This window comes from Pezoporus wallicus, unplaced genomic scaffold, assembly GCF_028554395.1.
Source record: "Pezoporus wallicus isolate ANWC-B61680 ecotype Strahan unplaced genomic scaffold, APGP_CSIRO_Pwel_v1 contig_3568, whole genome shotgun sequence".
Lineage (NCBI taxonomy): Eukaryota > Metazoa > Chordata > Aves > Psittaciformes > Psittacidae > Pezoporus > Pezoporus wallicus.
Genome location: NW_026637826.1, coordinates 695,221 through 719,895, shown reverse-complemented (window position 1 = coordinate 719,895; position 24,675 = coordinate 695,221). Strand labels below are relative to the sequence as shown.

Below are 24,675 nucleotides of genomic sequence, written 5' to 3'. Positions count from 1 at the left end.
TTTGGTTCTAACCCCTAGTAAGAAGACATCAGTTGACAAAATGGAGATAGGTGGTGGTTTGTTTGAGGTTGACTTGGTAATGACAGGACTTGTTCACTTTCCAAGTATCATTAGGAAGGGAAGGAGGAATAACAACAATAAAAGCTAATATTGGTAGGTAAGTTATCATGAGAAGCAAGTTTGATGGGAAGGAAAGAAGTAGGTAGGGTTGATAGTTCTTTCAGTAAATCCAAACCAAAACCACAATATACTTGCTAACAGGCCAAGTTGGATAAATTAAGAATTCTTCATTGCCTTCAGTCACTAGAGTGAAGGGAAATTAAGATAAGTAAGAGCACGGATAGAAGAAGAGAAGTACAGAAAAGTATAATGGAATAGCATAAATGAGTTAATAGAACAGTTAGAAAGGCAATGCACAAATTAATATATAACAAAGAAATATTGGCAGTTGTATCAAGAAACAGTTTTTGGTTTTTTGAACAAACAGTAACTGGGAAACTAAAAAGTTTTTATACTGGGGGAATCTTGCACATGATGCAAGAAAGTAACATGGTGCTTAAGATGCTTTTTGCCTCCCTCAAGCTCTAGTAAGGGGATAAAGTCACAATACCTGTGGAAAAGGGAAGGGAGTCACACCTGAATGGTGTGTGGGGAAGTTCATGCAGTAGTTACTGGTTCCAGGGTATTTAGAACTACGTACTTATTTCATTCGGAATGTCTAGAGAAGCCAAATCAGAAATGTTAGTAGTAATCATTGGGAAGATGGGTAAGGTTCCAGAATGCTGGCACAGGGCAAGGGTACTTTACAACTTAAGAAAATGTGATGGAGAAAGAGGATCCAGTGATCATTCTCTCCCTGTAAAAAATGCTGGAACAGAAAAAAAACACAATTATTTGCAAGAAGGAAATGGGTAATAGTGACTGTGAACTTGTTCAGAATAAGCAGTTTAAATTTAAAAGTTCCAGTTCACTTCCAGAACATGAAGGTGCCTAGTGGATACAGAGAAAAGCAGCCTTTCTCATAGATAGGCATCGCATTTGCTAATCTGCTGTCAACTGGGACCTCCCTAGCTAGTCAGGACTGCTGATAAATGATAGAAAGTGGCTTGTGAGCACTTCTGCCAGCTCCCTCTGTACCCTGATATCTTCTTGATGTAGTCTCATTAGGAAGATTATCTCTCCTTTTGTAGTAAAAGGTCTTTTTTTGGTTCTGTGTGAAGGACAGTGACAAAGCTTGAAAAAAAGTATTGCCTAGTATGTTTTGTGGGCTCTTTGGCTCTTATCTCTTTTGAAGCTATGGGGTTATCAACAGATTGCTAGTCCTGTTACAGAGTGTATGTGCTTTGGTCAGAGTAAGATGTTGGATATGTAATAAAAGGAGGCAAATGAAGAGAATGGCTAGTAACATGTGGTAGTGTTAATGTCAATATTTCAATTTAAAATGCTAATGTTAAGATGAATGTGTGTGGAACAGGCATAGCAGAATCATTAATGATATGGTTGTTAAAGCTCTCTGAAACCTTTTCAATTTAGATTAGTATTTAAATCTCCCCTCGGAGATTAAATGGGTTCAGTGAGTCCTGCAGTCCATTTTCTGATTATAACATTTTCTAGCATGAAAGACTTTAAGTACAGCATCTGAGTTCCATTTTGGGGATGCAGCTCTTTATTTTAATGCTTCTTTACAGGTATTGGTCACCTGAAATTGTAGAAAAGTCTTTAACCATTTATCAGAATTTAATTTTCTGATCAGAACAATAAGTTTAAGCAAAGTCTAAAATCCATATCTGTGTTTTGAACAAATGCATCTTTTCATAGACAACATACTGGTAGGTGAGGATTAGTACTGAGGTATTTCCCCATTTAGCAAAAGAATACATAAATTCTACGGTATAGGGTGATGGACTTTTCAGAAAGAAATGTTATTACAGTGTTGGAAATTCTGTCTAGCTGATTACAGCCATTAACTTTAAAAGCTAATTTACTACCTGTAAATTCAAGTAGTTAGGCTAAGAAATGGCTTACCTGAGAGAAGCCTTTAGGAAAGCTAGTGGTCTTGTGAGTGATAATACACTGTCAAATATGGCTGTGAAAATCTGGTCATAACCTTGAACAGTCACATTTTTAAATGACTATTCTTATGCTGCACAGATATAATGTAAGTATTTCTTACTTTCAAAAAGGTTTAAGTGTTACTGTTTTGTATCTCCACAGCATTTGTCAAGTAGACACAGTGTCCAGCAGAGCACATCACAGGTAAACATCATCTACATACAGATTTTTGTTGTCTTTAAGGTATTGGTACTGTATGTAAATGCATGATGGATATCGTTGGTTAAGTCCCTACCCATAGAACACTTCCTCAGGAGATCCCCAAGTAATGATCTGACTGAGGTCCTTCTTCAGCTTTTGTTTAGGTCTCTCTTCCTTAGCTCTAACTGTTGTTCTTAAAAGATAACTTTTGTAGTGAAATCAGAAGCCTTTCTCTGTGTATGTAAGTTGTCTTTCCACCTGCTAACACATGGCTTACTAAGCTTCTGTTTCACGTATCCTTTCTGTAGTAACGTAATCCATTCCTGGTCATGGAATCTGGATCTAATCTTTTCAAGGCACCTGTCCTTTCACAGGTACCGGTCTTGAAAGGATGAGGATTTACTTGGATTTAATTTAAAATCCAGAACAAAATTCAATTGAATCTTTATTTTTAAAGCTAGTACAAATCTAGTTTTCAAGTCTGAAAACTTCAAACTTTTCTTTGTTAGTGCGTACCTGTCTGTGCACTTGGAGAAGGCGAGCCTAGTGAGTTTAGGGTATTCCTGCAACCTGTTTATTAAGATCAGCATAGAAAAGATATAAAGGGCTATAAATATTGATCAATAAACTTATTTCTAATTATGCTTCTTTCTCTTATCTCTACCCCAATTTTCACTGTTTATAAAAAAGTCTCAATATACGGAGTCAAAATATAAACCTTTCTGCTATCCTTCCAGTACCTAATAGGGCCAACAAGAAAGCTGGAGATGGACTTTTTACAAGGGCATGTAGGGACAGGACAAAGGGGAATGACTTAACCTGACAGAGGAGAGATTTAGGTTAGACACTGGGAAGAAGTTCTTCCCTGTGAGGGTGCTGAAGCGCTGGCACAGGTTCCCAGAGAAGCTGTGGCTGCCCCATGCCTGGCAGTGTTCAAGGTCAGGGTGGACAGGGCTTAGAGCAACCTGGTCTAGTGGAAGGTGTCCCTGCTTGTGGCAGGGTGTTGGAATACAGATGATCTTTAAGGTGCCTTCCAACCCAAGCTGTTCTGCGATTCTCTTTGACTTTATTGATTGCTCATGTTATCAACCAATGTTAAGATGTTGTTTTTTTTTTTATATACCTGCAGGACATATTAGCCTGTAGAGCCTGGCTCTAAATCATAGAATCATAGAATTGTTTAGTTTGGGAAGACCTTTAAGATCATTGAGTTCAACCATTACCCAAGCACTGCCAAGTCCACCACTAAACCATGTCTCTTAAGTGCCACATCTGCATGTCTCTTAAGTATGTCCAGAGATGATGAGTCGACCACGTCCCTGGGCAGCCTGTTCCAATGTTTAACAACCCTTTTAGTGAAGGAATTTTTCCTAATAGCCAGTCTAAATCTAATGCAACTTGAGGCCATTTCCTCTTCTCCTATCAGTGGTGCAGCCTCACCAGTGCAAGTATGGGGGGGGGGTTGGGGAAATCCCTTCCCTGGTCTAGCTGGGCCCCATAAGTGACCTCCATAAATGAATTATAGTTGCTGCAAAGAAATAAGGTAACAAATGTTATTCTAAAAAATGCTTTGAAGTCCATCTGTTTTAAATGGAAATCTTCAAGAGCCACCCTACCACCACTTTAAAATAGTTTGTTTTCAGTACCAGAATCAAGACAATATTTGAGAAATAGGTGTAATTGGTCTCTTGATAAAAATGGATTGCAAATGCATAAATCATTTATCTCTAGTTGGTTATCATGGTTTCTCAAACTATTCAAATTAAAAGTGGGGAAAACCAGGATGAAAACTTAATCTGGCATGCATCTCTGAAGCAGGGTATATTGAGATTCAGGTTTTATGTGATGGAGAAAGTACTGCAGAATCTCAGTTAAAGTTATCACGTTGGTCACGTGCCCTTTATTAGTGAAGAGTTTAAAGTCACTGTTACTGTTTTTAATCAGGTGGATACGATTCGTCAGCGTCACGGGGAAGCTTGTCGTATGCCAGTGCCTCATCACTTCTTCCTCAGTCTAAAGAGCTTCACCTACAATACAATTGGAGAAGACACAGATGTCTTTTTTTCTCTGTACGATGTTCGAGAGGGCAAGCAGATCAGGTAGGACTGTATCAAGTAACTAAAAAGCTTACTAGGTAAAAGATTATGAGCAAAGCAAATACGTTGGAGAGAAACATATGAGCTGTTCTTGTGACACAACTGGAAGGACAAAGCTGATAAATCATAAATTGACAGCCCTGCATTGCATGCTCGAGAACATCACTAATACTGATCATTGCATATGACATATTGTGCTTACATATAAGCAAAGAATTAAAGCCACAGAATAATTCAACTGTGTTCAGGTTTCTGACTTTGCCTCCACATATTACTGGAGGTCTTAGTGTTTAGTAGCTGCCTTTTTAGGGCCGTGGTTTAAGAAATACCAGTAATGGCAGGACCATGGTGTATGCCTGTTTTGGAAAGAGGGCTGCTATTCGGGTGCTGAATTGAGGCTCTTTAATGCAAAACCCACTCTTTGCCTTGCAGGCATGTTACAGTATAGCTTGTTTTCATTACTTTTGCTATCAATATAAAGTGAACTATTCATATTCATCCCTGTGTCTACACTGGACAACTGTGCTGCTCAGGACATTGGGGTAATTGTTACTAATGTTAGCAAATAAGATACGTGCTGTATTTTTTGTTTACAAGCATGTGTTTTGAAAACATCAGAATTTGTAAAAAGTACTGCAGCGTATGCACTGTGTCTCAGAAATTAAGTAGGTGTATCTTAGGCTAAAGTGTGGCTTGATCTAAAGTACACCGTGTTTGTGAGGTTTTTTGGGTTTTGATTAAGGCATGTCCTGAGAGTTGGCACAGACCATGTTTGCCACTACTGTGGTCAAAACTGTCCTGTTTTCAGCAAATTAGGTTTAGATTTGTTCTAAACAGAGGAAAGAGACCCAAAGGGTTCAGAGTAGAGTGGTAACAGTTTTGTAGCTCTTCAGAATACATCCCACTAAAAAAGTGGTCTATATTAGAAAGCTCTTGACTGCAGTTTATAAATACATGTCTGCCACCATTTAGTTAGGCAACTTAAAGATCATTTTGCAGAAAATGGCAAGAATGCCTAAGCTGGTACTACATCATGTTTATTTCACCCCCACGAGGTGAGAAATGCTTGTTTTGATGTAGTTAGGGAGGACATGCCTCTAATTCCCCTATTGAGAGAATTAACAAAAAATAGGTGTTAAGAGGGAAAGGTGAAAATGGAAAAACAAAACAAAAAATATGCACAATTAATTAGTTCATACCTCAAAGCAGTAAAATATCAGATTATTTAGATGAAGGAAGCTGCAGGGAAGGGGAAGGGACAAGCTGATCCCCTGACTATGAAAGGTCTCAGAAATTGCCTCAAAAGGAGATGAATTATCTTGCGCTGCAGTTTGCATAGTATGTAAACATTGAGTGGGAAAGCCTCGAAGAGGGTTTGCAAATGATTAAAAAAAGAAAATAATAGTGAGAAAAAGCAAAAGAATGGTTCAGGCACTTTTAAATATCTATAATAATGTTTTGATGTGCAAACAGTTGTTATTACTTAGCTCTTCATCAGTGATCTGATGCAGTGAGAACAGCATAATTTTACATTTTCTTGTGTCCCAGAGAGTGGTGGAGAAGAAATGTGTAATGAGGCTGAGCTCTGGTTTAGTGAAGGAAGTTAAAGCCAGAAAACAGACAAACACGCTGCTGCAAATTCAGAATGATTTTTTCGTATCTATTTTAAAAGATTAAGTTTCTTTCCTCTCAGGAGACAGTACATTAAGGTAAAAAGCAAAGCTCCTGCACGCTGCATTCTAAATGAAAAAGACAAATTGAGTTTTCTGAAATGGTTTCAAGGTTGATAAATTCCTTGCCCAGACAGTTCACATTGGAGGTTGACTGGCTTTCAGTGTTACTGCTTTGGACATAGAGTAGATTAAAAACCTTATGGAATCTGCTGGTTGCAATAGTTATTTCCCAGTTAGGTTAAGTGAAGAACTGGTGAAAGCTCCAGTATCTTTGAAGAGCTGAAGTAATAGCATGTACAAGTTATGGATTAGGAATCGGAAGGTTGGAGCAGGAGCTGAAATGCAGTTTGAGATATATTCCCAGGTTCTGAATACAAATGTGGATCTGTTCTGTGTTCAATGGTTTGTGCTTTCTAGAAATGAGAAGCAGCCAAAGATGACAGTGAGGAAATACGGATAGCAAGAATAAGCATGTTGGTATTGGAGGGGTAGAACATAGAGGTAAAAAATGGGGAAAAGTGACTTAATTTTTACTGTTGACAGGATTATGAAAAGTAACTAGAACTAGATGGATGAATGTCTGCGTCAAAACTTTACTTCAGTCCACAACAGAAACAACCTGTCAATCAGAGTATGAGTTAATGGCTCATATGAAAAGAGATAGAAATCTTTTATTTGTATGTTTTAAAGTATTTGGCATTTTTTGATGCAAAAATTGTCATATATTCTTACCTACAGAAAGCATTAGTGTAGCAACAAAATCTTTCCTCCTAAACTTGAATACTTCCATTTCTTTGCCATGTGGAAGTTAGCAGAAAATAATGAGACTATTAACCTAGTTTTGATTACAGTCAAATGGGGAGTACAGCCCCAAGTGTGAGAAGTACCTTGGGATGAATGATCATGAAATGATAGAGTTGATAGTAACTAGAAAAGGAAAGAAAGATAATGCTAATGTACAGATGGTAAACTTCAGTAAGGCAGATGTCAATAAACATCACAAAAAGATAGGTAAACTGATACAGAGAAAAGAAATCTGAGAGTTGTCGCTTTCTTAATGATACTATTGAAGAGTACAAAAGCAAATTGTTTCAATATGAAGGAAATTGTATATATGGAATCATCAGAAAGTCTGTATCACGTAGTCTTTGGTGAAATGGAGTCTGGAAGGAAATATAAAAAAGGAGAAACTAATGAAATTGCACAAGCAGGGATGGGAAGAGACAGAAAATTGTAGGAAAAAAAAATGCAATTACCGAAGGACATCAAGGAGAAAAAAAGAATAATTCTATAATGCTTTACCAGCAAATATATTTTTTTTACAAAATCATGAAATAACTGAAGAGATTAAAGGGGACATTAAGCTATCAGCAGATGTTACCAAGATAACTGGAGAATTTAGTAGCTGTTTTGCTTCAATCTCCCTAAGGTAAGCTACAGTCAGATGACAAATGCGAAAGGTTCTGGAACAAATAAACTATTAGCAGTGAGAAGCTAACCAGATGATAAGTACAAGTCAACACAGATTTGTCAAGCAGAAGTCACATCAGAGCCAGCTAATTTGTTTCTGCTATATGGGGATGCGATGTATGCCTCAGCATTAAACTTGCTAGGGTAAAGCAAGGAGACTCAGATTGAACTATTATAAAAGGGCTGGAAAACTGGTGGAAAACCTGATCCAGAGTATTATCCGTGCTGGAGGGATGCAATGAATATGGGTTGTTTTGGTTTTGGTTTTTGCAGTATTATTTTGATGAGAGGAAAAAAAACTCTATTCAGTAAAGTGATGAGGTTTGGCTACTTTTAAATAGCTCCTTTTTACTAATAAATGCATAAAAACACACATAATTTCAGAAATGACGCATTCCAAAACCATGAGATCAGTTTTTTTCTGAAAACAAGCTTGAAGAATCCGCTAAGTATGAAAATGGATAAATAAATCTCAGATTTTTTTCTTTATAAAGCTTATGTTTAAACATGTAAAGGCTTTTTTTATTCTGCCTGCGTCTTAAACCAGAATAGATGTTTCTATCACTGTTTTACCAGTTACCCTATTTTACTCCACCGGGATTGAAGAGTTTCTTGTCATCTATAAATAACCTTAATTATGGAGAGTGAATAGAACAAAAAAAGAAATTCTAATGTGATTGAATTTGAAAAACTGGGGCCTAATCAGTAATTATGCATGGAAAATAGTGTCATGCATATTTCTGGTTGTAACTCCTCCATCTGCCTACTTACTGTGTCTTTACCATGCCCATTGTAATACAGGCCTCCTTATGACAGGAGATTGTGGAAGATGTGCTAAGCATCCATGGGAGTGTTGATGGCTTTGACAGAGGAAGTCCATGTGTACATTTTGCATATAGAATACACTTGAGTCCTTTTTGTTGCGAGACCACTCTCTCTCTCCAGTGTCTGTAGGAGGCATCATTTGCTGATGCATCCTCTTTTCAATACATGGCACTATGAGAAGCCTTATGATCTTTCAGCTAGTCTGTTCAGTCTGAATGTGCCACTACCTGGGGTGTTCTGCTTGTTTGCTTGTGTGTTTCTTTTTGCTGTCAGTTTATCGTGGTGTTGCATTCTATGGAGTATAAGATTGGCCCACTCTGACATGCAGACAGTCAAGAAGTTACATGAGATTAGCTACTTGGAGAAATAAAAAATTGTCTGTGCAAGTAAAGACTGGATTATAAAAGTTCAGCTGGAGTTGAATGTAGAGAGGGAGAGAAAGTTACTCACACATGAACACCAGCTGCTGTAAGTACATCGCCAGCAGATGGGCAACAAAGGAAAACATGGCTCAAATTAGGAGCAGGGCAGTATATGATGCAGCATGAGGAAAAGGTAACTAAGAACAGTGGCTGGTTCAAGTAGTGAATATTTTGAGCTTAAACAGTTGTAGTAGTAGCAACAGGTGGCCGTACATTTTTCTAGATGTAAATATACAGTGGCGATTGGTGACTAAGGACATTTACCATGACCTAGTAATGAAACTCTTCAGATTTTATGATGGGTTTTGTAAAATGTTCTCAAAGAAAGACATTGAAAGTACATTCTTTGGTTTGCATTGTGCACAAGCAAAAGTTTGGTAGCTCCTAATTTGCTGCTCTTGTGCCATCTGTCTTATAATTGGCTCTTCACTTACAAGATCACATACTGTTCAGAGAGCACCATAGCACACATTATATTTTCTCCTATCTGCTTATATGACTGTCCTTATTAGCATTTATTATTCTATTCTCTCCAACTCAAAAATCTATGTAACTATTTTTGCAGTGTCTTCATGGTACGAACTTTATTTTGGTTTTGGAAACAAAAAGGAAATCATAGCAATTTTTCAGGGTATTGCATTCTTTTTCTTCAACACGTGCATAACAAGGTCACCCAGAAGTGATCTCATAGAACAAATGAAGAAAACATTTAGGGATAGGTAGATGTTATTCAGTTTAAGAACTGCTTTTTCTTCTACACTGTGCTATTCCAATGTTTTTCTGTTTGATGCTCCCAGCACATCAATGCATGATACAATTATGTTATGAAAAATACTAAAATGTCCAGTATTTTAAAAGTCTATATTACAGACATGCAGTCAAAATAAGAGTTTAAAGTTCATGAAAATGTACTCTGGAAGTCTTACTTAAGGAACCAGAAAGGATGAGAAGTACATCTTTTCCCTACATTAAAAAAAGGGGGGAGAGGAATATAATGGAAAAAAAGATGGTACTTTTTATTCTGTGGGTTTGCCTGGGAAGGTAGCAGAGAATAGGACAGGAGAAGCAGCAGCTGCTCTAACCAAAAATATTCCTGTCGGAAATTAGGATTCCAGTTTACCTAAAGAAAGGTGAAAGCCAACTGAGATCCTGACAGCCACTGGGGAATCCTTAATGTGATCTTCATGATGCATCCTGTGGATCAGCATTACTTTAATTTATTCAGTAGTCTGAAGTGTTTAATTAAGCATCTTTAGCCATAAATTCTGTCTAGGTAAGAATGATTGTTGATCAGAGTCCAAACTTGTCTTGCTCGTAATTGTGGCAGATATTTAAACTTGGAGTACTGTAGCATTTTTAGAGGCTGGTTGGTTGCTTGGCACTTTGTTAGTAGGGCAGGCAGGGTGGGGGTTAGCGTGTTCATCCACAGAAGTTATGCAAACAGAGGAAATACCTTCCACTGGCAGAGGAGAGTTTTATGGCATATGCAGTATGGTAGTGGTAAGTCTAGACTCTAAAGGTCACTCAGGAGTTAGTATTATATCCAGCTCCCTATTTTAGTGCATAAAAAGGCAAGTTTAGGTTTATCAATTTTACTTGCATCTTTTTTCCTGTTACGACTCCTTAGTCGTAACAGAGCATCCTTAGGATGCTTTGAATCCTGGAATGATCATAGAATAGTTAGGATTGGAAAGGACTGTAAGATTATCTAGTTCTCTGTTATCTGACTTCGTAGACAAAAATTCCTCTGAAGATTAAGATTTTGGATTCAGATGTCTGTGGTTGAACTGGAAACCTGTCTGCATCATCCTCCATCAAAACTGAGTTTATTCTAATATGAGTGACCCTCTTAAATAAGAGGGATCAGATAAAATTACGAAAGGCACCAATTTTCACTGATCCATCTAATTATTTTGTAGCTGCCATCTATGTCTTGGAATTTTTTCAATGCTATGGAAAAGGCAAAACAAGATCGTAGCAAAAATCATAGAATGGTTTGGTTTGGAAGAGACCTCTAAAGGTCATCTAGTTCAACCTACCTGCAGTGAGCAGGGACATCTTCATCTAGTTCAACCTACCTGCAGTGAGCAGGGACATCTTCATCTAGTTCAACCTACCTGCAGTGAGCAGGGACATCTTCATCTAGTTCAACCTACCTGCAGTGAGCAGGGACATCTTCATCTAGTTCAACCTACCTGCAGTGAGCAGGGACATCTTCAACTAGATCGGATTGCTCAGAACCCTGTCTAACCTGACTTTAAATTTTCCACGGATAAGGGATCTGCCACCCCTCTGGGCAATCTCTTCCATTTCACCACCTTCAGAAAAATTTCTTCCTTATATCTAGTCTAAATCTACCTTCTTTTAGTTTAAAACCATCATGTGTTGCCTTATCACAAAAGGACCTACTAAAAGTTGGTCCCCATCTTTCATATAAGCACCCTTTAGGTACTGGAAGGCCATAGTAAGGCCTCCCTGAAGCCTTTCCTTCTCAAGGCTGAAAATGAAGATGAGTGTAACTTCTACTGAGATGCAATTGGAACGGTGCTTGTCAAAGAAAAGTTATTTTTGTGTGAGGGGTTTTTTGGTTTGTTGCTGGGGTTGGTCGTTCTGTGTTGTTTTTTAATCATGCAGTTGACATCTCTTACACGGGCCTGTCCCAGTAAAAGAAAAGGCAAGCATGGAAGGATTTAAAACCAGAAAAAGTTCAGTCTCGGTATGGACTACTGTCTGTTCCTCGTGTGAGGGCACGTAGCAATGGACCATGTAGCTTTAGTTACGTGTGTTTCAGTATGAAGATAGGCTGAGAAAGTTGGGGCTGTTCAGCCTGGAGAAGAGAAGGCTGCGTGGAGACCTCAGAGCAGCCTTCCAGTATCTGAAGGGGGGCTATAGGGATGCTGAAGAGGGGCTCTTTATTAGGGACTGTAGTGACAGGACAAGGGGTAACGGGTTAAAACTTAAACAGGGGAAGTTTAGATTGGATCTAAGGAGGAAATTCTTTCCTGTTAGGGTGGTGAGGCACTGGAATGGGTTGCCCAGGGAGGTTGTGAATGCTCCATCCCTGGCAGTGTACAAGACCAGGTTGGACAGAGCCTTGGGTGAGTTGGTCTAGTGTGAGGTGTGTCCCCCGCCATGGCAGGGGGGTTGGAACTGGATGATCTTAAGGTCCTTTCCAACCCTAACTATTCTAGGATTCTATTATTTTGTTGGACAGTTTTGTATCATCTAGTCAGCTTTGAGGGAATTTATGTCAGATGTTGGGGAAAGAGTTAAGTGGGGAAGTAAATGCACCTGCAAATGCAGAACATATCCCTTCCTCTTTAAGCACACATTCCTTCCACTTAGGTGCTTCCCAGCTGGATTCTAAAACATAGTACATGGGAAATTTCTGGGGCTCATCAGAGATGATCAGGTTTAAAGACATGTAGGAACTTGTATACTGATGACCCATCTCTCACACAGTACAGTGAAACGCGAAGAAAGGTGCTGCATAGTTATGGACCTTGAAAGCTCTGACTAGTTCTCAGGTATGCATATTCTTGCACTTTTTCTGGAGGGGTCTCATTTCCATAGTGCCTCTCTGAGTGCACTAATACACTCTTCTACCCACTGAGGTTTTTCATGTGTCTTTGTCTTTTAATTCTGTTTCTCTAGGAGCTAATCAAATAGAGATCTAAGCTTTTCAGCTTGCAACAGGTTTGTTTTTTCCTTAAACCATTCCTTTCATTTCCTTTTGCAGGCATCCATTCTGCAATAATTTGCTATTAATTTGGGTTTTCTTCAGATCTTATTTTTTTTCTCTGCTGTCAGTATAAGAGGAACATCCAGATGGAATTAGTAGAATTTCTTCCTCTGAGTATCATTTAAAATAATTTGATTTGGGAAATAAGATATTCTTTTGTTTTGTTTTAAGGGGGAAGAGGGAGGGGAAAAAATAGTAATGGAATTAAAATTATTAATGAGCACCAGTTTGTTAGACTGTGAAACACTGAAATGAGAGAGAAATGTAGGAAAGATACTAACAGGTAGTAATAATCTGGGTGGTTATTAACTTGGACTGATTAGCATTTCACACCTTTGGGTTTTTACTCTATACTAAACTGTGCCTGTGGGCTTTATCTAAATGACTTTGCCCAGTATAACTGTAGCCTTACACAATGAGTACATATCATTGTTGATATATTTTTTTTTTTATTACTGAAGTGATGAATGTAATAGTGCAGATAACGTGCTCAGATTTTCGGGTATGGGGGCAGGGTATGACTTGCTACCAAGAAACGTTTGCTGTAATGTAAGATGCCTGTCCAAAATTTTGTATTGAAGGACTGTGTACTACCAGAGTATGCTTCATTCTTCTACACTATAGGTTGATATCCTGATACACATCATAAATATAAATCATTTGCACTCTCATGTAAGGAAAGAGGCAGCAACTGCTCATATGAAGAATAATAAGAAGGTATGGAATAAAAAAAGGAGGTACTGCAAACTACATATTTTTATAAGCCAAACATCTGCCTCAGCCTCCTCCTCCCCTCCCCACCCCCTCACATCTTAAAACTAAGAAATCCAAAGTTATATATTAAGATAAATGGTGTGTGGTCTGTGTTACGTAGTAGACCAGATTGAATTATTTTAATGATCCCATCTGCTCTTATAACTAATCTCTTATGTATGCTTTTTTTTTCTACTGCATTACATCAGCTGGTAGTTTCCTAGCAGCATCATGATGGACAGTGATCTTGACTAGGTATTGCAATTGGGAAAGAGTATGTTGGCAAAACATTCTCCTTCCAAAGGTTCTGCCTTAGAATTCCAGATTTCACACTGTTCCTCTTTGTTTAGGACAATAAGACGCAGGGTGGAGAAGCATGTGTCTGCTCTGAAGCAAGACTTTATCCTTCAGTGCTTAATTTATAACTGCTTGTAGCTCTTCTTATGCAAATCAACCTTTTTGGTTGGGTGCATTACAGAGAAAGTTCTTGCTCTTTTAAAAAAGAAATTAATCTTCTGACGTTCATAAAGCAGCTTCATTGCCTCATGCTTTTCTCTTGTGTCTTTGATTCTTACCTCAGAGTACGTGGAGGTATTAACAAAGTCAACATGTAGCTGTTTATAAAGCACCTCATTGTGTTTTGTTGAGGTACCTTTTCACATTCTTTTCCTTCTCACTGAAAGATAAAATTATAATCCGTTCTTTCTCAGCAGATGGCTAGGTAAAACATGTGCAGCAGGGTGAGAAAACAGACCCATACCGATTATAAAATACTAGAAATGTAGAGGCAGATCTATCCAGCTGCCAGATTTCAATACAGTGCTAGGAATTTGGTGATAATGAAACATCTATTTCTGTGTTAAAATTGAAAAGCAGTAGGCAAAACGAAAGAAGCGACCTTTCTCTTTAATGCTATTGCTAATAGGTGATATGGGAAGATCTTTTTTGTGGAAATATTCTGAATTCGTAGGTGGATGTTGGGGATGTGGATGTGAGTAGTACAGTCAGTCTCGTCTTCTGTCTTAAGAATTTAGTGCCATTGACAAAGCAGCTCTCAGGAGAAAAACATGATTTGGAAACCATTTTGAACTAAAAACTATGCTGTTAATCGACATCATGATTGATAGGTGGGTTTAGCTGCTCTGAAGTCATCTAACCTAAAATCATCTGCCACTTTTTCAAGGCTGAATCAAAAAATTTTGAGCATTAATGTTTTGCTGTTAATGCTGGTACCATCGTGGCGACTGCAGGAGTAATGTAGGTGATTACTTTCTGTTTGTAATTCGTCTCATGTTCTTGAGATACTTTCCAAACAAATTATTTTACCTTGTAAAAATTGACAGTCAAATATAGAGAAGTTTAAGATATTAAAGGTATAAAAATATTAGAGAACAAGATGATCATAATTTTAAATGCATTGCCTCCTTGGCCTTGTAAACATGTAAACTTCTACCGCATGACCAGACTGGGTTCAGTTTGATCAGTGTTGACTGTGTTAGGAAAGGAAGAATTTTCTCAAGCTCCTACTCACTTGTACAGTCTTGTCCTCTTTTAGCATCTCTAAACTTCCATTACTTATAGTTGTTACTGAATTGATAGAGGTCACAGCACTGCTGGGGGGGGAGGCACCGTAAAAAAGAAAACGTGAGTGTTTTGCTAGAGTAGAATAAAATTCACCAGTTTGAAACACTGGATTTAGAAATGATGAATTTGTTGATTTTTCACTTTTCCTACAGTAGAGTTTTCTCTGACACAGTATTCCTCATTCAGATGTCAGAATACAAATACATACACCAATTTGCAGCATGTAACCTTGACAAATATAACAGGAATTCTTCATCTCTTTGTGTATTTATTGATGACAGTTAGTTCCGGGGTTCTCATCATCATTTAGTCATATTTATTCTGACTCTTAAAGTGTCAGTAGGAATGTATATCAGCTGCTAATAAATGTTAGCAAGAACAGTGTAGCTAAAAGTACATTGTGTTTACACATATCATCTTGAATAATTTTCCTGTAACACGTCCTATTGTAGGCGATTGCCATTGTCTGGGACTTTCATTTTGAACACTAAGCAAACTTCTGAAGAAGCAAGGGCAAATCTTCCCACAAGTTCTGTCTGACCAAGCAGGGGTTTGAGTCTTCTCAAAGCTCTGGTATGCCAGGTCAGCATGCTTAATGGGAGAACACCTTTACGGAACAGGTCCACGTGCTCCAAATCAAAGCTGTAGAAGCTGTTTGCATCTTAGAAATCGGATGCTGCTTGGGTTGAGGGAGGCCTAGCAGTTGGGAATGTCAAAGCGGTTGGAGAGGTACACGCAGGTAAAGAATAAACAGGAAGATAGGCTTTAATAAGGTCAGAAGAAAAAAAGACTGGGTAGTTGAATATGGTTGAACAGCCGAAAAAAAAAGATGAAGTTGGTTAACGTGGAAAGATCCACAATAAAAGCTGTGGCAAAAAAGTTTGGCCACATTCTCTCCCAGACTGTGGAACTGACCTTAAGATCCCCTTTTGTGCATTATTTCTCTCTTCAGGTAATAGCTCTGGGAGTGCTGTGACAGTGTGTGTGTAGTTATCCCCTGCTAATTGCTTTAAAATATTATCATGTTCCACTATTGTTAGTTGTTATGTTAGGAAGCAGAAAATGATATTCTACTTTTATTGTGCAATTACATGCTAAACTTTGCATTTGTTATGTTTTTAATAGCAACCTCCTCATAGTTATTTTAAAATAGAAACATTATCTCATTCACTGTCAGTATAATGATTTGTCTACTGGGAAAAATCAATTTTGTATCATTCAGAATTATTTCTTTAATATTCAGAGAATTTTCTGAGGGATTAGGCTTGCTAACTAATGAGGCTTTTCTTCTGCTTAGTCATGAAAAAAATCCATCTTTCTAATTTTTACATCTTTTCTAGCTATCTGCTCTGTTGGATAGCTAATCCTCCATCAGTTCCTCCTATACTTCAGTTATTTTGTTCATTTATTGTGTTTTTTTCAAGGCAGGTATTTTTCTGACTTGTGCAATAGATAATCCCCAGCAATTGTAATGAGGAGGGTGTCAGTTCTTGATCCTGCTCAAGATGGACTTCCCTAAAACCATCATCAGCCATAGCCCTTGTTCTGATCGCTCTTGTTAACATGGAAAATAGGTGGGTTTAATGGACGCATATGACAGGGGACAAAGAGCCTTTTAATATGTAACTTTCAGAAAACACAAGCGTGGTCATCACTGGAGACAGATATAAGCTCCACAGTATTTTGCAAGGGGTATCTGTATGTGTGCAGTTTCTTACAAGAGGGCTAAGGAGTATTAACACCTTTTCATTTTCTCTACCACTTGCTTCAGCTGCTTTTCATTCCCTAGATTTCTCTCCCAAATCTGCATTTGCTTGGTTTTCCTGTTTGTCCCTTTTCTTGTTAATATTATATATTTTAAAGAAAGTATGACTGTGGATTTGTATATGAAAGTTGCTCTAGAGAGGTATGTGGTGTTACTAGACAAAAATCAATCTTATCTCTCTCCAGCCCCACCCCCTTTCCTGCCCTAATGTTTTTTCAGGTTGGGGATTAGATATGACATATCAATAGTTAGGGATAAAGATTTTTGTACAGGGGTATTTTGATTTTTTTAGTTGTTAAAGAGAAGGAAATCAATTAGTTGCAGGTATTCAAAGTTGTTCTTCCCTTTTTCTGCTCCGACAAATTTGAAATGTATCATGAACACACAGCTAGGAGAGATTTTAATGTCTTAACTGGCAGGGTGCAAATACATGTTTATATCAACTGCAGAGCTCAGAGAAAGCAATTACAAGTAATTTCCTGTCTGTAGGAAGGCCTACTCTAATGAATACTACTCTTAATACCTGAGCTCTTCCTGTTGCAGAATTTGCTGTCAAAACCCAGTTCCTTGCCTCTGACTGAAACTGTCAAATACAAAGCCAAGTAATCAGGGGTATGCAGTTTGTAGAGCAGGAATTAATGAGATAGGTGCTGTATTAGACCTCAGAACCATTAGCTTTTCCAGGTTAGAGATGCTGATAAAATAGTTACTCTGAAATACATGTAATCTAAAATTAGAAGCCTTCCCTGCAGTTATGGTCGAAGCATTTCACACCTACCACCAGGCAGGGTCAGTCTGGCTTTCTTTTCATTAGTTAGAATCACGATCACTGGCAGGGACTCAGGAATCACACTGCATGACTAAAGTCTCTTTTTTTGGAAACAAACTTTTTTTCTAGCTCATGGGGAGGATTCCTTTCAGGAACACAAATCTTCCATGATGAAAATAACACAAAAGTACTAATGAATGTGTCACATGTTTGAGTGTGGCAGACTCACAAAACCCCAAGGAAGAATGTAACTGGGGCTTAGCTACAGTTCTGCAAGCTTTAACAGTGTTTTTAACATTGTGGTGGTTTTTCCTTGAAATACGGTAGAAATGGCAGGTAGTTATTTTCACTATTTTCTGTTTCCATGGAAACCCAGTGTTTGCAGTAACAGTCTTACTGTAAGCTCTGTTATCCTCCCCCAGGGCTTCTATCCAATGTGGTAATTTAATAATTCATGAGCATTAGGCCTGAATTTGCTAGGAAGCAAACTGCGTTGCTTGGAGCCGTTTTCTTAGAGCCAGATTAATTTCCCTCACAGATTTGGTGTTCTTTTCTCTAAGATGTCTCTATAAAATGCACTCCATAAACTAAAGCAGCGTTCTTCCCTTCACTTGTTTGTGAAAGTGGGGTTATCGCAGATGTGCGGGGTAAGGCAGCTCGTGAAAGAACTCTCCTCCCTTCCCCGAAGAAGGGAAAAAACCCAAACACGCACCATGAGCACTTGCCTGAAAAGGAAGAGCTGAAATAGTCCCTGAGTCATTGTTCAGATGATATGCAAACTCAGAGTTCAGCAGAGGTAATCTCAGGGGTTCAGGACTGACAGATATGATGGATTGCTCAAATCTTGCTTTGCCATGGGATCTAGTACACGCTGTTGGTTTTACATTGTAAGTGGGAACCGAGTTCTTTGCAAACACAGTGTCATTCTGTGCATAGGCTTTGATGCTCTCACACTTCAGCTGAGAACCACAGATTCGTTCTGTGGAGCACTGAGAGATTTTATTGTTAGGTCAGTCTTACAGCAGCTGTAAGGACTTCGATTTATTTCGAAGAGGATGAGTAGAAATCAGCAACTCTGAAAGGTAAATGTCATTAACAAAAATAAACTGGAAGAGCTATTTACAGACAGTACTCCTAAATGGACTGCAAATAAATTGCTTAGTTATCCTAAGAGTTCTGCTTTTTTAAGTATGATGGCAACATGTAGATGCATTCTGAAGTATTTTCACAAAAAAAGGAAACTTTGTTTAAAGTATTTATGATCTTTCCACAAAATAGTATTTAGAAGAGACTTCCACTTTTAGGAGCCAGAATTATTTACCCTTCGGTTATAACATTAGTTTTCTATTTCTTCACATACTTACATAGGTGTCATGAACAGTTGTATTCAATTGCAAACCCTTCCTCTTATTGCTTAAATCATCTGTCAAGATCAAGATCAACCCAATATTTACAACAGTAGGAAACGGCTGAAATGTTAGTATACATGTGTGATTTCTTCACGAATATGAGAGCATCCAGTTGAAATAGAAGCTCAGAAGGACTGATATGGAACTTGTTTCTTATTTAGATAGCTTCTACAGTGTGTTTTCAGAAGCATCAGGATACAGTGATGTCCTTCAGTGACCATTTTGATCACTGTAATGTTTTTGCAGTTGACAGACATGAGACAGATTTTGACAAATTTGGCAGATGGAATGAAAATAAAAATCTGTGTTTTGCCTAGTCTGAGGTTGTACGAGCAAATACGAGAAGCGTCCCATAGTTATTGTTATCTGTATTGCAGGAGCAGCCCAAATGGAAAGCCAGGGCAACACAGCCAGGCTTTTCTCTTTGCCATTACACACACAACTGGGGAACAGTAATTGCTTTCCTGAAAAATAAGCTAATGCTGCTGCACTGGGGCTGTAAAATATCTGTTGTGCTGGTTCAGTGTACTTCCTCTGTGATAAAAAGAACAGTTTCACAAGTTAATTTATGCAAATATTAGCTTTTCCAAACTGTAAGGTTTAGAGACTGGAGTTCAGCTCTCTTTCCCCCACCAGACCCCAGGAATCTCTTGCATGGTGCTTCTCTGCTAATTTATGGCTGTTTTCAAACAAGTGCCTTTTTTTTGTAGCTTTAAGAAAATATGTTGGCCATACACAGTAATTCCTAATATAATCCATTCACCTGGTCAGCATAATGTCCTTGAAGAGCTTGTACACACAGTGATAGAGGGAATGCAGTATTACACGGCATTGATGAAGTGAGCTGCCTGAAATGTGGTGTGCACAGCAAGACTGCAGTGTCTTTAAGGCAGATGCTGGCAACATTTCTCATAGCAAATGAGTAGCTCATGCTGAGGTCTGTCCTGGGTGGCTTGGGCTTGCAGTGCATAGGCTTTATTCTCGAGGTTTATCTGGGACAAAAAACGGTGCCTTTACAGTAACATCTTAAAATGTTTGATGTTCATATGCCAACTTAAATTTCATTCTGGAATTATTGGCATTCAGTAAAAGAAGAGACTGGCAGATTCTTCAAGACCAGGTTGGACAAGGCCTTGGGTGATATGATTTAGCGTAAGGTGTCCCTGCCCACGGCAGGGGGGTTGGAACTGGATGATCTTAAGGTCCTTTCCAACCCTAACGATTCTATGATTCTGTGATACTATTTAAGAAATTAAATAATGTCATGCTTATCAGCATTTCTTAAATGGTAGGGCTGAGTATGATGGAAGGAGGTGAACTGTGCTGACGAGCACAGTATATTTGTATGTAGCTTATTCCTGCTAGCTTCTGTGACAGCCTCTTCAGATTTTTGCTCCTGAATCTGTATTTTGTATGCAGGGAGGGATTTACATGCTACTAGAGGAGTGAGAAAGAAACCCAGGGAGACACTGCAAGAAGATCAAGGACTAAAATGTTATAGTTATTATATGATCTTCTTAGCTACCATATGACCCTTTGCACACAGCACTGGTACATATGTCGTAGCACCAATGTGTATTTTAAAAAGAACCTTTGTTCTTTTAGTCAGATGCTAGATTCTGAAAACCCAGTTAAATACAGCTTTTGAGAATGGACTGAGGTGTTTGTAGAGATGTTGGGATTTTTCAGTGTGCCCTCAGTTGTCCTTTGGAAATAGGAAACACTGAGGAAAATAAGAAAAAGAAAGGAACAGATTTGTAACTTTACCTGACATATTGGAATAGAGAGGGGGAAGAAGGCATCTGTTTCTGGGAGAAATGGCTACCGAACCGCTATTTAAGACAAGGGAAAGGCACAAGGTGTGAAGTTTCTCCTTAAGGGCATTGACACTCTAATGTGTCGCTGTCTCAGCTTCAGAAAACCAATCTCCTATGCATTGTTAAAGAATGTGGTTTTTAAATCCATGTTCTTTATTATCAGCTTCCAGTTCAAACAAAAAACTGATACTGCAGTCTCTCTACAGTCTACTACATCTATGGATGTACAGTGCATTCAGAAATTTATATATAGTCAGGATTTTTGCCTTACAACCCCACACTAATTAATACAGGGGAGCTCATTTCTTTATTCCAAGCTTTTTACCCAGCCTTTTGTTGTAATCTTCTCATGTTATGCAAAAAGCCCCACAAACAACCTCAACAAGAAAAACTCCCTCCAGGCATAATGCCACTCCTGCTCACCCAACAGTAAATTTTGTCCCTGTTTGCCCCTTCCTTCATGCTGAAAATGTAATGTCCCAGGCCACTGATTGCTTCCTTCCTTTTTGCAGAAACAGATGCCAGTTCAGTATGGTCCTGCTTTTCAGACAGTTAAAGGAAGCCAAGAAGTGAAACACTACACTCCTTTCATTTTTCATCCTTTCAAGAAAAAGAACAAGAAGCTATTTTACTTGGCTTATCAGAGCAATGTTTCTTGTCTTTGAGTACCTTTAGCAATTATCAATCATGCAAGTGATTGTAAAACCTGACTTATTGCTGCACAAGAGGTGGTTTCACTCTGATGTGAGTTAGCACAGGAGGAGATCTTGCAGTTAAAGTAATTGATGATTACTTATAGCCTGTAGGAACAAGAGGAATAAATAAGCTTTTGTTTAAGATACTGCTACTTACTGGTATAGCGCATTTTAGGTCTGAACTGAACAAGGTAAAATGTTCATTCTTTTCTCCATTTTGGTTCTTACCTCCAATTTTATGCAAGAGGGACCTGGTTTTGATGTATTTTCGGAGCAGCTGAAAGATAGGTTTTTTTACAGTAGTTTGATCAAGCAGTCAGATTGCATCAAGCACTTGTAATACCTCCCCATTCTCCATTTCCACCACTCATTTGGCAGTTATAGTGAGTTTTTAAATGTTCTTTATGATGTATTTCAGGGTTTTCTAACAGAGTAGCATGTGCCTGTTTTAAGTAATTAGAGAATATTCCGTTAGAGTAAGAATAATGTTGAATGCATAGAAACATGGGCAGTTATTTCCATTTGCAGTTTACTCAGATCTGATATTTTTGCCTCACTAAACTAGACTTTAATTTTGTCTAGATTCTGTGCATGCTTTTTGTCGTTGTGCAGAAGATGATCCTGAGGAATAGACACACTGAAGACTGAACTCTTTCAAAGGAAGTAGCTGCCAAAATAAAAAATTAAGTGGCTGAATTCCTCTTAGGTTTCTTGACCCTCAGTGTGTGTCTCTGTTTAAAGAAAAGGAGCTATAATGATAGCTGAAAGCACTGGATCTTCAGATCATTGCAAACAGGTTATTCTTCCTGGTTTGCTTTGACATAGAAATAAATCTGCACTTGTAAAATAGGGAGCATTTTACTAATTTGTAATATAGGTCAACAGTGTGAAAAGGTTCAAGTCCTGTTCCAGCGTATACTAACAATATCAGCACTAGTGAGACCTTAGTGGAATATTTAGACTAGTTGTTATAAACTGTTCTTGAACACTAATACCGAAGATGAGAGACATTCTGGAGATGAGAAACAAAACTAAGTTTAGGAGAAATGACCTGCAGGGGAAGGTGGGAGAAGTTGAGGTGCTTAGGCTTTTAAGATTGCCTGTTAGCACTGCTCTCTTTTCATTCTCCTTGTGCTGTCAGTGGATCTCTCCTTTGACAGAAAGCCTCTTCATCATGTTCCACCATTCTCAAATGCTGCAGTTTTCTCAAAGTTCCCTTAATTATTTAGTCACACAAACTCAAGAAGACTCAGGGGAGGATTGAAAATTAAAGGAAGGAATTTAAAGGTTGTTAGGTAGTGCTGGAATAAGGGAACAATTGATGAGAAGGCAGGTAAAAAAGGTGGTGGTCTGCTTCATTTCTTGCAAAGGACAGGAACCAGATTTTCTCCATGGCTGTAACAAGAAAAAGGGTGAATTCCAAATTTTAAAATACTTACACTTGTTAATGGAGCAAAACCTTGCACGAGGCTATCAAATGGGCCTTCAAAACACCTCTCTTTTGATGTTTTGAAAGCAGACAAAGCAATAGGACTGTTGCTGATAAATCAAGTATAAATAGACAGATGAAAGACTTAACTGCTATTGTCAAAGGGACAGCCTGCACGGGATTCTGTAAGGCACAGTATTGTATTCAACTACAGTTATAAAAATTAAGTGCTTACTAGTGGTGAAATAGTTTTTCAAAGAAAGTGTTGGAAGTTCAAAAATACAAAACTTGCTCGAGATTTAAAATAAAATATGTAACATTGTTATTGAGATCAGTGGAGGTAAAAAAAATACCTTTACCATTATTTCTTGAAGAACTTCAATTTAATGAGTTTTAATTCTTAGATTCGTACGTTGTGTTATATGATTTAAACTTAAACAGGGGAAGTTCTTGTTAGATCTAAGGAAGAAGTTCTTTATTATGAAGATGGTGAGGAACAGACTGCCTAGAGAAGTGGTAAATGCCCCATCCCTGTCAGTGTTCAAGGCCAGGTTGGACAGAGCCTTGGGCAACATGGTCTAGCGTGAGGTGTCCTTGCCCATGGCAGGGGGGTTGGAAGTAGATGGTCTTAAGTCCCTTTCCAACCCAAACGATTCTGTGATGTATATATATATGCATTTATATGACACATATATGTATTATAAATTGCTGCAGAGTTCATTCTCTAACGAAGTATCTCAATGGCTAGTAAGAATTTTTTAAGCATGAATACATTTCTGGGTTCAGTATATCCAGGCCTATTGAACTCGAAGGTATTGCTGTTATTCTTGAGCTGCACTGTGGTGTAAGCTCTTGGTACATATCAGCAGAATATTATCCTATACTTTTTTTAGTCTTCTATTTTTTTTCCCTAATTATCCCCCACTGGATGTTGTTGGAGAGAGGATGCTGGTAGGGTAAGATGGACTCTTGCATGGAGGGCAGTTTTAATGATTTGTCTGGTTTTGCCCTCAACTCAGTTTATCAGTGACCCGCGTCTTATGATTCTCTAGTACTGAATAGTAGCATGTATTTCCTGTACTTTTCCCAGAATTTGAAAATACTCTCAGTCAGCAGTACATTTTCAAATGTCTGTTTTTCCCTTTCTCTAATCAATCCTTTATCTCACAGAAGAGCTTGGTGCTCTGCTCGTGGTTTCCCTTTAAAATATCAGTCATCCACTCAATTAAGAAAACCAGCCTTGATCTGACCACTGCAATGAAAGTGAAGAGAGATTCCAGGTGTTTATTATATAAGGCATAATAACTTGCAGAGCTTTGCAGTCAAATATGGGTGAGCCAGCTTTGATTTCCATTTTGATTTTTGGATGGACATCTTCACTAGTGAATGCATTTTTCCCTGCAGACCTAGTAATTACAGTAATTATTATAGTAATATAGTAGTTATTTTTGAGTGCGCTCATAGAGGGTGTTGGAAGATTTGCACTTAAGAAATAAACTGCAGTCATTGTCATTTTTTCAAGTTCAGCTTTGAAGAGGACCAGTATTTACTTTATGAAGGTAACTTCTGTGACTCTGCAGCTCATCATGGATTCTGGTTCGTTTTCTTTATGGAATTTTACTTTTCTTTATGGAAGGAGACATATTTTACAAATTACGCTTGTAACAGAAATGAAATGCGTGTTACCTTCTCATCTTTCTAAATGAAACATTTTACAGTGAAATCAATTCAAGGATTAAAATGAAATGGATTTAATGAATTAAATTCCCCCTAAGCAGTACTTTTAAAGGCATTAGAAATATTGGTGCTTGACGCTGCAGTTTGAAAGGAACGCGACTATGAGTTGATAACTTTTTAAATTACTAAATATTTTTGCTGGTATCAAGCATGATTCCTGTTTGGAAATTGATGGTGTGTTACCGTCTCAATTATTCATTGTATTAACTAGAGCTTATCCGTGGGCATCACTGCTA

The 24,675-nt window shown here is 38.1% G+C and overlaps 1 protein-coding gene across 9 annotated transcripts in view; it reads left to right on the top strand.

The window, feature by feature from the left end:
- DOCK3 (dedicator of cytokinesis 3) overlaps nucleotides 1–24,675 on the top strand; it is a 203,581-nt gene that overhangs the window by 75,712 nt on the left and 103,194 nt on the right. For all 9 annotated transcript variants that reach the window (XM_057407679.1, XM_057407682.1, XM_057407684.1 and 6 more), the window contains exons 8-9: nucleotides 2,215–2,256; nucleotides 4,198–4,352. In XM_057407679.1, the coding sequence (XP_057263662.1) occupies nucleotides 2,215–2,256; nucleotides 4,198–4,352 (197 nt within the window). The remainder of the gene's footprint in view (nucleotides 1–2,214; nucleotides 2,257–4,197; nucleotides 4,353–24,675) is intronic.